This window comes from Melitaea cinxia, chromosome 5 (assembly GCF_905220565.1).
Source record: "Melitaea cinxia chromosome 5, ilMelCinx1.1, whole genome shotgun sequence".
NCBI lineage: Eukaryota > Metazoa > Arthropoda > Insecta > Lepidoptera > Nymphalidae > Melitaea > Melitaea cinxia.
The window spans coordinates 1,956,237-1,974,539 of NC_059398.1; the positions used below are offsets into that span (position 1 = coordinate 1,956,237).

Consider the following 18,303-nt stretch of genomic DNA (forward strand, 5'->3'; position numbering starts at 1 on the left):
GCTTTGCCTATCACAAGAACCAGGGAACTCATTATGTATATGTAAATATTTTTATCAATAAAGCATTATTATTATTATTCCACAGGTTCCACAACCACCTTGGCACTTAAGAAACCGACCGATGGCGGGATAACCATCCAACTGCTGGCTTTGAAATACACAGGCCGAAGACGGGCAGCAACGTCTTCGGTGCGACAAAGCCAGTACTGCGGTCACCAACCCGCCTGCCCAGCGTGGTAACTATGAGCAAAACACATGAGTTTACGCCATTTTTGGCACGAACTTGTGGAGACCTGTGTCCAGCAGTGGACTGTATAGGCTGTAATGATGATGATGATGATTATTATTATTATTATTATTAAAGGTGTAAAGATTGATCGCGGGAGTCACGTGGCGAGGAACACAATCGAAGCTGCAAAGGCCGCGCTGCGGTACTCACGTGGTGACGAACATCTTGAGGTCGGGCACGCAGACGTTGTCGGGCCCGCAGTTCTTCTGTATGTTGAGCGAGTCGGTGCGCTCGATGCTGCGCGTGCGGTCGAGCACGGGCGGCACCGCGCCCGCGCCCGCGCCCGCGCCCGCCGCCAGCTCGTACGTCAGCTTCACCTCCATCGGCGTCAGCTTGTCGCGGATGTCGTCCTGGAACGCGTTTGTCTCATATTGTAAGGCATCAGTCACGCGCCGGCCCGCTGACCGACGATCTACTTATTTATTTAATTATTTATTTGGGAAACATACAATATAAAAATCACATACAATTAATTTTCTTACAAAAACACATTAATCACTAAGTTTCCACTAACAATAATATACAGACATGTCATTTGCCAAAAGTCGTAAAACGTAGATTGCCGGTGAAGGGTGGGTGAGGATCGCGAAAAACCGGGACGTCTGACGCGAACTTGGGGAAGCCTATGTCCATCAATGGACTGCAATAGGCTTAACTGACTGTACTGACATTCACGTTTGAAATATTTTGAAGTAAAATTTCTTTACACACGCTTGACTTGGGGACTAAGCTGCCTTACGGGAGCGTTACGAAAAGCGTAATCGGACGAGACGAACGGAAGTTGAGAGGGAAGAGGAGAGATATAAGTTAGACGGAGCTAAAAAAGTTTTATTTCAGTCGTGTTGTCTAAAGCACACTCGTTTTCTTAATTCAATTTCAAATAATTCATGACCCTGCCGTTCATTAGTGATTTATTAGACATCATTATCGCTGTACTTACATCAAGATACACCATGATTTCCTTGCACTCTTGTTGTCCTTGCATCAGTAACATATTGGTCGTGTACACTGTTTGTCTGGTCTCCATTAAGAACAATCGCTTGGTGCTCTTCTGCCTCGAGTCCAAGTCTATGGTCACTTCGAAGTCTAAATACGACAACATCAGAATGAATTTATCTTGCAAATTAATTTTTAGATGACCACCAGTTTCCACATATTTTTAATATTTGGAATAAATGGTTAACATTTACTTTACTGACAGTTAATTTTATTATCTTGTAATTAATTACCAAGTAACTTAATTGATTTACTAACAATTACATGCTTTTAACATAAATGTGCGAAAGTTGCTACTGATCTAACATTTACTACGAGTGGTAATTTATTTACAATTGTTTTTGTTGCTTTAATAAATTCATAATTATAATTCTTATTTACATTCAAATAATTTTGTTTATTTATACCAATCGCTTGCTACTTCAACCACTCACCGAAATAGCAAATATATCCTTCCGCTTGAAAAAAGAAGTGGATGATAAAATTCTGAATGTTACACAAATAAATGACCATCACTGATTAGTAGAATCTTTAAGTATGACTTTGAAAATGAAAATTTATAATAAGTGTAAAAACCGTAAATATTTCGATCCACAAATAATCAGCTTATTTGATGATAAGTGTTATTAGCCAAAATTCAAAAAATGAAATTTCAATCTAGTCTTAAATGTGTTTTGAAGATTCAAATTATACTCACTTATTTGTTGATCAACGTTGACACCGTCATAAGTTAGACAAAACATGAGCTGCGCGCACGCAACCGCCGTGCCGTTTGAAAGACGACATCTCTTGTCTTCGAGGGAAATTAATTTGCTTTCACCCATGAATTTAACGTCAGCCATTACTTTTACTACTGGACGAGATCTAAAACACACAAAAATGTGGTAAGTTATTTTTTTTTTTCGAAATCAGTCACTGATTTCACTTAAGACGTAAATTTATAGATTAAATAATTAGTATGAGGATTTTCAGTCGTTACAATTAAAAGTAGATCAACTTACTTCAAAAATACGACGCTGTCAGATTTATACGCGCCCACAGCCAAATCAGTATAGTTATTGTTATCAAGGTCCACGCCTCCAGAAAGAGAGAATCCGAAGGTAGTTAAGGAGGGACTGATCTCTTCAGCAGTGATGGCCTGGGAGTACTTCTCTCCAATACCCGTCTCACTACCGTGGTAGATGAAAACAACGCCTCTTCCGTTTTCACCCCCATAAGGAGCACCAACAGCGATATCTGTTAGACAATAACATTCGAATTCAACTTTTGTTGAATTTATTCTTCAAGAGATGAAACAATTATATTAAATTAGCAATGACAGATTATTTTTAAGAGAAAATAGATTTGTTATGACTATGTCAACTACTGTACCCCCAAATCCATCATAATTGATGTCTCCAAGTGACGTCACAGCTAAACCGAATCGTCCCTTAGATACTTCACCAGTTCTTGCGTGATTCTTTACAAATTCCTAAAAATATAAAATTTTAAAACATTATTTATATCTCAAGAACAAAATTGTAATATTTTTAATGCGACAAATCTATAAGATAAGAGAATGTTTATTAGAATACAAATAACTCTATTTACTCTGTTTTTGCCCTGATAAATAACGTATATCCGCCCATGTTCATATCCATCACTCTTCGGTTTGGTGAACATGGGAGCACCAACAATTAAATCATCAGCACCATCACCATCAATATCACCGCTTGCGAGACTGTAGCCGAAGTACGCGCCAATTTGAGAACCGCTGATGTTTTTGATATTTTGTAATTCCCAAGTATACAATACCACCTGAAACCGAATACATAATAGAATACACCCTGAACAAAAACAAGTTGTTTTTTAACTTTGAAATCAATAGAAACACAAACCAATCCTCTCAAATCTGATCCTCTAGGTACACCAACAGCGACACTCTGAATTCCTTGTCCAGCAAAGTCGCCAACGGTTACCGAATATCCCATATAAGAGTCATCGTATTTAGGACTTGCTTCTGGCGTCGATATCAGAACTGGTCTTGAGTTTAATGTTTGCACTTTCAGTTGACCTAAAATAGGATCGATTAATAATGTAAGACCAATTAAATCTTGTTATGACTCATTCACAGGCCATTCTTTGCATGAAGTAATCTTTATGAGATTTATGTTTAAATCGACCAGTGTTATGTTTGATAGGAACGTATAATAAATATCCACCATTCGAGTTAATTAAACAAAATGGTGTCATTTATGAAAGAAATGTAGACGAAAGGAAAATTTTGAACATTTTTGTGTTTATTAGAAACACAAAACATACTGAAATAATTAATGTAATTTTTGTTTTAGAACATAAAGTTTTAAAAGACAAAACAAAATTGAAAGCTATAGTTAAACAAATAGTTAGCGGACACATGGTACATTATTTGTATTATGATCATGTGTCAAGTAATAGTAGTAACATCAATGATCATGATGAAAAGCAATTTATATGTACATTTAAGTACCACAAAGGAGTTTCATGCCAAGATAAAATAATGCGCAATTTTTTAAATAAAGATTTATCCTGATACAAAACTCATCACATATCAAATCAAATATCTTCAATATCCTCGTTAATTTTTTTTTAAATTTTAATAATCCAAATCAAAACAATAACAAATTCAAGAATAAAAACTGAAAAAATGCCAATCACATAAAACGATTTTTTTAATATACCTTAAATATAAAGGGGATTCTGAGTAAGTTAAAAAACCACCAAATTATTTAAGCGACCAAATTAATTTTAAAGCCAATGGGGTGATTTTTATTTCAATTAGTCGTAAAGCATTGGGCGTTTATTGAAAGCGTTAATTAACCTTATCATCCGTTTTATCAGTATCATAAATACCTAGTACCCATAATACAGAACCTCCTCTCTTCAACCAGGTATAACCAAAGGTAAGGTAGTATCTTACAACACGATAGAAAAAATTTTGACGATAATAGTCTAACTTTTGATAACTTTTTCCAAAAAGGCCAGCACGACTTTCAGGCTTTGATAATAACTAAATGACCAATTTTCAATAGGAAAACGGTTAGAGCAGTAAATAGATTTATATATAGAACATTTATGAATTTCAAGCCTAGACGCAGCTATCCAGCAATTACTGTACTAAATAAGGGAGGTCAAACAAAGTCTATGGAAGTTACTGAAGACGTAACGTAACTTACCGTTGATTCAAGTAACTTTCATGACTTTGAGTCACCAACGAATTCATTAATTGCTACATAGTTTTGTCCACTGGCTATGAAGTCATACGTGCGGTGACTCGTCTAATTCTATTCTATGGAATGGAGTTTATAATAATTCGTGCAGCTTCACTAAGACAGTTTTGGCTATGCAACTAATGGACGTAGGTCATATCGGTACTAGAGATGTGACATGGAAAGCTAATGGTTACACTATTCATACTGTTGAGTAGGACAATGGCTTTCGGTTTGAAATACCATTGAACGTGTCAACCAATATGAATAGAAGAGAAGTACTAGTTAATTCTTATTTGTTGATGATGATTATTACTTTTGTGACAAGAATCGATTTTTTTTTCAGTATTATAAAATAAGTTTTCTTTTGTAATAGTCACTAGTCATTCAATCTTAAGCATTTAGTGAAACAGAATCGATTCGACACTTAAGATAATAATCGAATCGTCTAAATAAGAATTAAAAGACTTCGGAAGTGGTTTGGCCTTATTATTTGTAGGATTATGTTTGAAAGCCTCTTTAAGTTATGTTTGTTAAGAGTTACGAGGTCAATCTGGCGATACGTTGGTTTTTTACCTTCCTTCGGCATATAGTAGTTGAACCTTGCGCTAGTGTCTATGGATAACGTTCGCCCTGTGGATTGTCATCAGTACTTCAGAATACATAACACAATAAATCTTACTAGGAATTTTATAAGTTATAGATAAAACCAGACTAAGCACAATGGCATTGTAAGGCATCGCCCTGTACTGCTGATGTGCTGAAATTTGGTTCCAATATTATTTATTACGCCATTATCAACTATATTAGCAGTTAAAGAAACAATACTTTCGTTTGTAACTGGTTCATTATTTTATAATTATGCAACGTGAAATACATTTTGAAAGTTGTTTCATTAACATTGTAGTCTAGATAATGTTTTTTTATGTAACATACCTTGCCAGTAAAAGCTGCCTGGTGCACCCATGAACAGCCTCTGGCCGTCCTGGAAATAAAATATTTTATTTAAATTACGATTGCTGCGATCTAATCAAACACTTTTGTTTTTTATATTATTTAATTTAATTCTAATAATTATTCTAATTAGTATTATTATATAATTATATATATCTCTCACGGTCAGTTTTGGACTCACCATCGAAATAGAGAAAATAGGCTTTAGTTCGTAATTCGAATGCAATGTTGAAAATAATACGCCTCAACGCTTGAAATTTAAAATTTAAATAAAAAAAGGCATGGGCACTCAAGAGCCTATGGATGTTAAAATTTAAATAAAAAAAAAAAAAAACACTTTTGTTTTATAAATTACATCACATTAATAATACCTGCCGGCCATTAATCCTTGGATTATAATGTAACAGGAAATAACACTCAATGCTATTCCAAGAGAACCGTAAATTATTCCGGACTAAAAAATGGCGTAAATATTTGTTTGTTGCCTAAGCTCACTAAAGAGTTTAAATTTTAAAATCAGAAATAAATCTTTTCCCAAGCGAGAGATACATTTTTTGGGAAAAATCATTTAGTGTCTATTACAAATCACCTATCCTTTGCCAAATTTCATCTAGCTTCGTTCAGCTATTCTGTAGTGATTGAGTAACAAACGTCTATCTAAACTTATACATTTCTAACAGTTTTAAGATAGGATCTAGGACATTGATTTTCAAATTTCTAAAAACTTTGCTGTAACCAATAATGTTGTAAATAAAATGAATAGTTAACGATGTAATTAAATACGCAAACTATCATATTAATATCAAAATTTAACATAGTTAGTAATGATGTTTAAAGCTGCACTGTGGTTTGTATGTATATGACCTTCCAGTTATCACATTGTAGGGGTTGTTTTATAGGCCTACTTTTCACCGAGATAAAATTGATTTGTTTATGTGTGAAGAGCACTTATGATTCTTAACGTTTTACGATGCACCGTGATTATGAGAGCTTATTTGTTGATACTGGTCCATTCACTTTTTTATTACTTTCATAAACAGTGTCTAAATATTTTTAATGCATTTTACGTAACTCAAAATAAATATTCATTATTTCTTAATCGTACCAAGAATCGATTAGTAAACAACTTTCGATAACCTTAGCATTTTTAAGCACATATTTTTACCGGCATAATATATTGTATCTTTTTCTAATCAGTAAACTACAGATCCAATTTTTTTTGCTAATTTTATCTCCACGTGTTTTTTGTTAACCACAACTCCAAGATGTTATCTCGGACTGAGAAACATGTCAATATCTATTTGCATACAAAATGACCTCATCCAATGCGCGTACGCATCTCAGAGCCATTAAGTTATCGGACAAAACGCAGACGCTCCAAACTCGTGTGAACGTGTCAGATAACTGCCGCACTTCAAAAAAAAAGGATGAATCTTTTAACATGTGTATTGATTTGTCGTTACTTGCCACTTGAGATAAACTTTTCGACTTTTTTTTGCCTTTCTATCTCTTACCCTCTTTTTGTCCTTGGATTAGAAAGATGTTACTTATGATTAAATAGCATTCACATTTTTGTCACGTTATAGGTCAAATTATATGGTAAGCAATGTAAATGAAAACAACGAATTAAGATTTATTAGCTTTTAATACATTGTCAATTCGTATAAGAGTATTGCGCGGGCGCCGGTTGGCCGATAAATATGCGCGTACGCCGCGTCACCCCATATAAAGAGCGACAAGCTCCATGCGCGGGCGCTCGGCTTGTTTGGGCGCCGTCACGTGGGGGCAGAATGTCAAATTGAAGTTTTATGGACTTACGTTTCGCAACATATTAGAATATTAAATCAATGGTGTATTATTTCGTAAGTTACTAAAATTTAGTTTATAAAGTTTGCACATGGTTTCAACTTACGCTTAACGATTCTTAGAGATCGTTAAAATCAACGGGTTGCCTGTAATTGAATATTCAATCATCACCCATAAATATAAGCGTCGTTTTAAATCCCATAACTCGTGAAATGTTCCGTTGTAACAAAACAATATTATATTGTTTAAGACCGAGTGAAATATTCAAGAGGGAGATAAAATTTAAAAGAAAATAAGAAAAGTTTCAAAGTCTTAAAAACAAAACTCGCTACCAAATCTCTTTTCAAATATTATTTTCTAAAATTAATACTTATTTTTCTCAATTAATATAGTTTTTATTATTGTAAAATAAAATAAAATTATAATTCAATTTAATCTGTGGTTAAAAAAATAACGTTACTATTTTGCCATTGCGTAATTTAAGCAATCCTATTCCAAATTAGGATAAACGTAAACCAAAACAAGCACGAAAGCGTTTTAAAACAATAAATAAAATAATTATTCGGACAAATCCCTAAATGTCTTCGATTCAATTTTACAATGGCTCGCATATCGCTTTTCCCGCCAACGCCATTGTCTGCAAATGGCCACCGTTTACGGCTACGTTCCGAAACCATGTTTGTAAATCCACAAAGAATGTATGAGACGTTTCAATGACACGGAATTTTGTTTTGCATAGGAAAAGGGCTGAAAAAATAAAATGATAAAAATAAAGTATTTGATTTAGAATGTGTATAACATTTCTTCGATAAGCGATTTAAAACACGGCTGGTGTACCAAACGAAATTAAGAAAAAGATAAGCAATAAAAAATGCTATAGAAAAAGAAATATTTAAATGGATATTAATGATACTAACCTAAGGAGTTAAATAAGATGATAGCTAAAATAAAACATAAATCTGGCAACATTCGCTTTGAAATCGTACACTTGTATCGTGAGCCACAACTCAACATCTGCATTACGATTCAACAAGCTGTACCAATGAATAGTATTGAAACAATTGAACCGATTTCACACCTTATCGAATTTATTACAAGCTGTATAGAGTATCATGACGTTTAAGATAGTTTTAGACGAAGGAGTTTAAATACATATACAAACTTATTTATTGCAAATAAAGTTTTAAGCAAATGAGTTTTGTATATACAGAACCTACAATTAAATTAAATTTGGAACGGTAGTAATGAAAGTTTTTTCAAGCTTAAAACGAAATAGTTTAAGCACAAAGACAAATCTGTTTATTAGAATTATTTTTTAGCGCAAAAGGTTTAGTACATATATATACTTCTTTCTTAGACCATCTGAATTCGGACTGCTAACAATAAAGGTCCTTTACTGCTAATCTTAGGAATCAGCGCGTCATATCAGCTTACACGGAGTAGTTTCAAAGGATTTATGCAAGTTGTAATATCTATGATTCTGTTCCCCGAAAAGATTTAATCTTTCTTGTGTCGCCGCTTTGCATCAGTACGCGGATGCGGATGCGTCGGAAGATATGCTTTTGAACTTAACATTTGTAATGGAGATAAAAAAATCTTAGTGTAGATTCCCGAAGCATAATACTAATTTTGGCGTGATCAGCATAATACTGATTTTTGCCATAGGAGGAATAAGATTTTACTAGTGTATATATGTGTACATATCCACATTTATTCTGTAAGTTAAATAGTATGTTTTTTTATAATTTGCATTATGATCATGCATGCGAGCAGTTGCATTTTTTTGTTTTTGATGGGTACTTATTAACTTCTTCATAATATGCATTTCATTTTTTTTTTATAATTGACATAATATACCAGATCTAAACATTTGTATTCTAATCAGGCAATCCAACATTAAATAAATTTTCGTTTTTTATTCAAAAATTAAAATAAGTAATTCATTAAAAAACCAGATCACGTTTAAACGTTTGTCACTTTTTTTACGAGATAGATTTTTTGGAAGAACGTTTTCAAACTTCACTCCTTTTATGTGAACACGCGAGAAATTAATATTATCGTAAAGACGACGAGAATATGAATGAAGTTTTTAGCGCTAATTTAGAGAAGCGATTTATTTTATTACAAACGTGTATAGTTTTCTAGTGTTTTTAATTTACATTTAATTTATTATATTACTTAATTTAGGCACGTGAAAAGACCGTTACAAAATTAAAGTATATGTTATTTTGAATTTTAATTATTTCAAAACTAAAAAAAAAGTTCAAGAAATACATATAAAACCTTTTTCCAAATCAATTTACAACTTTGTAAGACAAGATATATCAATCAGTCAGCCATTTATAAATCAATAAACTTGAGTTACCAAACAGAGAGAGTCATAAAGCCGCCCTGACAATCTACAATATAACCCACCTATTTTCGAAATAGAAATCGCCGGTAGTTATACTATATTTTTTTGCGCTGGCAACAATAAAAGTTTTTAATAATTCATAAGGACTGCGCGGGCTCAGGCGGGCCGCGCATGCGCGTCACGTGCGACCAGCGATGCGATCGCGATGATAATTCAACACGGTAAAAATAATGCTATTCCCACGATCGTAAAATCACGATGTCTTACACGTTAGACCTTTTGCGGGGTTTCGGTTCACGAAAACACTGTTTTAAACTTTAAAATAGTAAAAAATGGTAAAGTACGAAACGAACTGAAAATAGAAAGTTCTTTCTACGGAACACTTTAAATTAATAAATAACTAAATTGGTGATCGAAAATTTTAACATTTCTTTTCGAAAGATGTCCTAAAACATCAATAGTAAGTACATACAATAATAAAAATAAACGAGACACTCCTTCTAAAAATGTTTCCTACTTAAGGACAAAGTCGTCACATTCGCTCTGCAAAAAAAATTGTTTTGTGATATTCATGTTTTTTTTTTATTGATTGACATTTGGTGATTGAATAAATAAACTCAAAGGATCAGAGGTTTATTTGTTATAATATCGTAAATATTTGGTAAAACTATGTACGTTAAATTACGTATATAAAAATAATGTACTACCCATCAGATACGAAACCATTTCAGAACCAGTATCTATCAAGATAATAAAGCCATTCGAATTTTTATTATAATAATTTAAAACAAATCTGCGTAACGATCTATCGGGATACATTTTACCATTTTCGTGTTATCGATAAATCTAACTTCATCGAACTGATCGTATCGATATCGACACCGGCTCTAAAAGGAGCGCTTAATCGGAGATATAGGATGCTGATATGATTTTCAGCTATAAATTTAGATAAAGCTGTAACGAATAATACTGCTTTGAAGATAAAACTTTCTATGGCACATATAGTTTTAAATAAAATGTATTATTGGTTAGTGAAAATTTTAAAAAGGATCCATTTAGAATTTTAATTATATGAGTAGTAGATACTTTATCTTTTTCACCTGCATTTAATCAAGGTAAAAAAAAACATCACATAGATCGAACGCAAGACATACCTTACAAAATTTTATTATAAAAAGAACGTAATACTTATAGAAATCGATATTACTTCGAAACTAATATTTTTTTTTATAATAAATAAAGATATCTTATATTTAAATAAAACTGAAAATATATATTTGAAATTAAATGCACAAAACTACGAAATTTTTGTCATTAATATTTTATTATTACAATAATACTAAATATTCTAAATATTCTAGAACAGCAGTCACAACAAATCTCAACACAATCATATATAATAAGTTTACTTAACGATAGGTAGTCTAACCAAAGATTTTAAATCTTTGAGTCTAACACTAATAGTGAGTATCAACTAATAGAACTTAGCCAATAAAAACAGTTATCCGTACAAAGCGCGAATAAATAACATATGTAAAACATTACCAAAACCCAAAAAGTCTTACAACGGCATTAAGGAACGTTTACAGAAGCTCGACAAACATTCCGGTCACCGCCTCATATTATGCGTGATTACTGTTATTACAATGCATTACTCACCTTTGAGACCGCCGCAGAAAAACCGGCCTGACACACGCCCGTCTTGCGCTGGCCGTGGCTCGCTGGAAATTGTTAAATTCAATTAATCACAGTTCACGATAGTGTGTCATTTTAACGATTATAACGGAAAATGTTGGTATTACAATATTTTATTATTTATCATTTATTTGTCGATTACTTAGAAAGGTAACTTGCCATACATTATTATGATAGTCTAGTGCCTAAATGTCGCCTGGAAGTCACTATGTAAGCGATAAGGTCGCCTTTTGCATTTGATACAAATTGATCGTTTTAATTTAAAAAAAATCTATTTTGTATCAGTTTGCAAGAAGTCTTAATAATATTTTTTTATGTCATATACGCATACATTTGTAATAGCTAACCCGAAACATGAAGTCGAGATAGAAAAAAAAATTCTGGATATGGAAACCCCATTACGTAGCGGTATGAAATATACGACCAAACTCCATGACTTATGTTGTGCCATAATAATTCTTTCACTTTTGAAATTAAATAAATCAATAAATAAATTTATTCTCCGACCTACCAAATACACACATAAAAAATTAAAAAATAGGTCCAAGTTATACGACTACTAACACCGTGAAACGTGATTTTTATATATTAAAAATGTGATATGGAAGTTACCCTTCTTCTACCTTGCTTCCACGAAACCAGTGATATTGACTCTACGTCAAACCTTATTGCAGTTTTATTATATATTATTAATCACCTTATAAAAACTTTTGTGTAAATTATTTTTTGTATGTGTAGTAATTATACATACATATATATAAATATGTCAATAACTGATATAATATATTATATATTTGTAGTTGTTTTCATCAGTTGATCTATTAAGTCAACTTGATATAAACAATTACATTTTCTATATAAATAATCCTATTTTTATAATATTATAAATAAATATCTGTATTTTAATAATATATTTGTAGATGAACTTTATAATATTTTATTTAATATATAAATATTATACATGCAATTGTTCTAAACGTGTGTAACATATACAATTATACATAGATGCAAGCATATACATTTACGCATAACATAACACTTATATACAAGCTACATGAATGATGCGCGATTTGCGTCTAACAAGCAACTATAAATGTCTTAGTTTTTATATACATATGTTGCTAAATATAATATATGTATGTATGTGTTTTTGAAAGTGTATGTGTTTGTAATTATCACAATGAAGTTGTATACATCACGACGGAGTGAAGTTAGACATGTAATAATGCTGTAATGGTTCGGAAGACAAGTTAACCAATTGTTTGGTTAACCCAGATCCTCCCTACAAGTGCATAGACATCGATTTCTACTACATACATACCTTCGTCCAGCGATCGGAACCCTAAACAGAGTACAAAATATCTAAAACCCATTTTTGATAGCACATACATATTTTATTAATAACAAAAAATAATCTTTTTCTAATATGCTGTGTGAAACTTAAATATTTCAATTTTAAAACTGATTACGTAATTAAGTTTAGACTATTGAGAACTAAATATATATATATATTGGTCTTTAAAACAATGTGGCAAAAGAAGAATCAACTTAAGCATTTGAAATTTAGAACAGATAAAATAAAAAATAAACTTTATAATATTTGTATTCCAGGAAATATTGTAAATAATTTATTACGATTTCAAATTTATTGTTTGAAAATTTAATATTTTTACTACATTGATATAATCTAGGAATTTTAGTTTTGTATAATAAAATCGTTAAAGTGAAGGCAGCCTTATCATAAATCAAAGTCACGTCGCCGCGAGGAACGTCACGCTAATTTTCCCTCTCAATCCTCCATTACCGGAGGAAGTGACGGGAACTTTGGCGCGCTTTTACCGCAGCCATAACGCTAATCAAAAGTTTTTCGATTCGTGTTTTTTTTTAAATAGATAATATAGCAAACACTTAGGTATTATTTATACGTCCAAATGAATAAATATAAGGTAGTTTCTACATGACTTAGTTTACAAAAAAAAATAGTTAAAATGTTACCAAGTAATTAATAAACGACTTTTGCAGAAAGAAACTTACATAAGTATTTTGAAAAAATTAAAAATTAAATGGAAATTGGTAAAAATATACGGTGCTTACAATTACGACAAGGTGAAAATTCGTTGACGTCAACAGCATCAGAAGACATGGCTACGAAGCATGAACCAACAGGGTCACGCTGATTCAGCTTCGCTGTCACGAAGGACACGTAGCGAGGGGCGCAGGCCTATAACAAATAAAATAAAAATAACTAACTGTAAAAAATAATCATAAATAATATACGTTAATAACTTAACAATAACCAATTTGTTGCCTAATTCCTTAAACACATTTTTATTTTATTTTCCGTTTATGGAAACATGATACAAATACGAACATTTAGTTTAAATGCATATGTTTGCATATGCTGACTTAATTTAATATCTTTTTTACTATAAATTACAGTCAACATAATATAAGTAATAATACCACAGGTGCGTCTAGTATTCCACGAAAAGCAAAGCCCAGGTGAATGAACCTTTCCTAGAATCGTAATCCGACAAAGTTTCATAATGTCAACTATATTTTACGATCATAACATCCTTCATAAGTTCACCGATTCCTGAAAGAACACGCCCGCGAGCTTTATATAGAAATGTATGAACTTAACATTCAATGTTTCAAATATAACACCTCCATCGTACGGAGTAATACACGCGATAGGGTTGGTGATGATTATTTAAGCTGCATTTTATTAAAAAAATAAGCAGAAAAGAAAACGTGAATAAAAGTTACGTAGAGAAGTATCTAAAAAGCTTTTTTTCTTGTATTTTTTTTTTTGTTCTGTTCATTCACAACTTTTAATTTAAATTTTCAGGAGCACAGAAGTATGGATGGAAAAAGTGGATCCAGGTTGTTATCATAAGCAGTAGTAATAGAAGAACTATCTGCAATTCTGCAATAAACTCTATGTATCTTATCGTATATGAAGTGAAGGCATTTAAAGTTTTTTGACTTGTAACATACGTAAGCATTAAAGTTTAAGGATTTGTAATAATATCATTAAGTTGAAGATCGTTATTCAAATACAATTATGCGTCGAAAGCTAAGTTTACCATGTTTATGGCGATAAGAAAAAGTGCAGTGATTTGACACCCCTATCTCCCCTCTATTAAATCAAATAAAAACAATCCCATCTGCGCACGCGTCGTTTTAGAGTTAATAACGAACAAACAAACAAACAACACTCGCGTGCTGTTTTGTATAACAGACACATCTGGCGGAAATGTAATCTCTATATATTAAATTATCTTTTTAAAGAAATACAAGTAAATAAAAAATATATTTTATTTCGAGGTTTTAAATATTTCCAAAATAATTCAAACATTGACAAAATAGCAGACTTTACTATTGGTAACCCTTTTTTGAGGTAAAAACAATTTTTTCTGTCATTTTATTAGTTATTTTTTTAATATATAAAAAGTAGATGTTTGTATTTACTTGTCGTATAAGGGGGCATACATGCATACATTAATTACGTGAGCTATTTTTCGATCACTTTAGAGCCCTCCCCCGTTAAGTGAGATTGACGCTGAATATAATAGAGATTATCGGAAAATAATAAACTGTTCAAGTATATACTATAGTTGAATTATTTAAATTCAATAAAATTCAAAGCAAAAAGAAAATTATTTTATTAGCCATGAGATTTATTTTAGCAGATATAATGAACTCTTAATTTTTTTTATATCTGTAATATTTTATATGTTCTGATGTTGATATGAGATTTTCGATTATCCCCCCTCGGTTTAAATGAGATTTGGTGAGATTTCATTGGACCCCTCCCCCCTATTCTGAACTCACGTAATTAATGAATGTCCCCTAAGTCCAATCTAAAAGAACTCTTTAAAGTAAAATGGACCCATGAAACAGAATGATCACCGCACCGCGGGCAGTCACGTTTAAAAAACAAAACAAGTGTGTAAGTGTGATTTTCACTAACTTATATCTGCTTCTCAACTTCTGCTCGCCTCGCCCGATCACACTTTTCGTAACGCTCTCGTCACGCATTCACCAGCTAACTACCCAAGTTAAGCGTGTTTAAAGAAGTTTGCTTCAAAACTTTTGACACGGTGACGCAGTCAAAATGTTAACATAGATTTGATATAAATATAGCAATGAATGTTATGTTATGTTCCTTAAAACATAACCAGTTTGTATTTACATTAAAAGTTACTCTACAAAATGTGTAAGCCCTTCTAATCTGATCATGTCATTTTTCTTTTGACACTTCATTAATTAATTTGTCAAAATGACATCGTTGTAATGAAAGTCGTATCAAACGACAAAAATATAACAAAAAAAAAATCATTTTCACAGGCAACTCGATAATATGTTATATTTAAACCTTAAGGGACCATTGTCCAGAAAGTTCATTGAACCATGTTCTTTATTTTTCAAATCAGCTGTTTCGCGTCCGTTTTTTTGCATGAATTTGTTGGCTGAATCACGCTCCGTCGTATCTGAGTCATTGCGATGAATGTGGAAGCTCATCTTTAGCCTTAGATTTTTGTTAGGAATCTCGTATACTATATTCCTTATAAGACATTTTAGTACTAAGAGTTAAGAATTTTTTAGTTTTCACATTCTGTCAGAAGCTTATATCTTATTCATAACTAGCAAACAAGCGTACGGCTTTCCTGGTAGTAAGCGATTACCGTAGCTTATAGACCTGCAACACCAGAAGCATCGCAAACGCGTTGGCGACCCTACCCGACAGTTTCCCCTCACCCCTAGGAGCTCTGGTCACCTTACTCACCACAGGAACACAACACTGTTTGAAAGAACTATTATTTAGTTATGATCTTCTTTAAGGTCGAAGTTCTTCCCCAGTCGGACTGCATTAAAAATCTTAAGTAAGATATATCTTGCTGTGGCCTTAACTAACCTAATCTACCTCAATCCTCTAGTCAATATCCGTTACAGACGGCGACGCAATAACTAATATTTATGAAATGAGGTTCTATAGTCAATAAAAAAAAACGCTATTTGTCGTAGATAGACCGAGGAATGTCTACAACATAACAGATATGCAATGTTTAGAAGACAACAGTTCGTCTGTAGTTCTATTATAAATCACAAACAATGCTTCCTTCACGCCTCGTTCCTGGGCGTTATTTGATCACTTCGTTGTACGTAACCTTTACGACATTTGTCTTGCCATTGTTGGTTTTGTTGTAACATGTCATAAGTGCTAATCCACATGTTGCAACATGACGCATAATCCATGTGTGGGTTAGGTAGGATTCAACATTTTTATTTAGTTACCATTTCTGTAGTGTCAAAGTTTGTAAGTTGCGTTGCTTATAATTATGATCGATTTTATTATTTACTAACTGAACAAACGCAAAAGCAAAGCATTGACTAATTTAGCGCAGTTGTTTTATTTATATAGATTGATCGACTATTCTAAGGTTCCACGATAATAATTCATAACATGCTTGGGGATATATCAAATAATATTATTTTAAATAAAAGACTTTTTAACTGAAATATTAATCTGCCCCTGTTGTGTAAATCTTAAATATTAATAAACATATGAGACAGTTGTAAGTATAAGCGCGTATATCTGCGTAAACCGCGTAATAGTGTTAAAATAGTTATTACATTGTACATATTACATTGTACATTTATACATACCTGTTCTACAGACGCGGTATTTAAAACTCAGTTAATTTTACAAAAACGAAATTGATAACACAGAAATGATTATTTATTAAAACAATTAAAAATATATTTGATTTTGTATTTATTTGTATTTGAGAAACAAACAGTACATCATCATCATTATCATCATCATTTCAGCCTATCACAGTGCCACCAAAAATGGTGTGAACTCATGTGTGTTGCCCATAGTTATCACGCTGGGCAGGCGGGTTGGTGACCGCAGGGCTGACTTAGTCGCACCGAAGACACTGCTGCCCGTCTACGGCCTATGTAGGTATTTCATTGCCAACAAACAGTACAATATCACATAAAATAAGAAATAATAACAAGATACCGCATATACCAGCCATGTTTCCACTTAAGAAAATTACAAAATATTATAATGAAAATAATTGTTCACTGTGTTCACTTATAGGGAAACACAACTAATTTATTGTAGAAAAATATTTAATAGCGATGAGTATAATTAAACGAATAACGGAACCACACGGTCACAGTCAATTTGATCCGAATATTGAGTCTAAAATTTCGTAGACGAACACACGCATGGACGTTTACGTAACGTTATTTAGTCAATGTAATATATTTAAATTGATATCTGTTTCCGAATTATGTTAAAGGAAAACATAGAACAATAAGTTATAAAACATCCTAAGCTGCGACTATACTAATACAATAAAATACAAACCTATTAGTACGATTCTACAGCAAATTTACTTCTATCAAAATCGTGTTACAATGACAACATTATAACAGATAATAAATTTCCGATTGCTAATCCATGAAATATTAAGGTTAAAAATAAAACCTAATTCAGAACATATTTTTAACTTCATTATTATTTTGTAAAGGACCTTACACTAGTCATATGTTCGCTCTATTGTATACTAATTATTAATTTACACAAACTTAAGGTAGAGTTAATATGGTGCATCTTTAAAGATTCAATTTTAAAAGTATTACTACCATCTTCACACACACAAACAATTACCCATACAAAAGTAGCATCAAATCGCGACCCACAACAATCTACAGATAAGGAGTTAGCTTGATGGTGGACATTATGGGAAAACGTTACGGCTATTTTTATGTCGGCTCTATTATCACACCATTGTTTGCTTATAAACGTAAATTCAACGCTGTAATCACTATAACATTAAACACCACTCGGTACACCGTGTGTAGTCGCCGGCGCATGCGCAGTTAATCGATTTTCGGTGTTGCCACTATCCGATATAGTTTTATTGTATTTAATCGTTCAATTTAGAGAAATTACGGGAGAT

The 18,303-nt window shown here is 32.3% G+C and overlaps 1 protein-coding gene across 1 annotated transcript in view; it reads right to left on the minus strand.

Annotated features, from left to right (window-relative positions):
* The window catches only part of LOC123653637 (integrin alpha-PS2), a 112,545-nt gene that overhangs the window by 9,970 nt on the left and 84,272 nt on the right, over positions 1 to 18,303 (minus strand). Inside the window, exons 4-13 of the mRNA XM_045589630.1 lie at positions 13,415 to 13,541; positions 11,285 to 11,346; positions 5,449 to 5,497; positions 3,163 to 3,338; positions 2,876 to 3,082; positions 2,657 to 2,756; positions 2,287 to 2,521; positions 1,983 to 2,149; positions 1,230 to 1,375; positions 440 to 639 (exon numbers count right to left, since the gene is read on the minus strand). Coding sequence (XP_045445586.1) covers positions 440 to 639; positions 1,230 to 1,375; positions 1,983 to 2,149; positions 2,287 to 2,521; positions 2,657 to 2,756; positions 2,876 to 3,082; positions 3,163 to 3,338; positions 5,449 to 5,497; positions 11,285 to 11,346; positions 13,415 to 13,541 — 1,469 coding nt within the window. The remainder of the gene's footprint in view (positions 1 to 439; positions 640 to 1,229; positions 1,376 to 1,982; positions 2,150 to 2,286; positions 2,522 to 2,656; positions 2,757 to 2,875; positions 3,083 to 3,162; positions 3,339 to 5,448; positions 5,498 to 11,284; positions 11,347 to 13,414; positions 13,542 to 18,303) is intronic.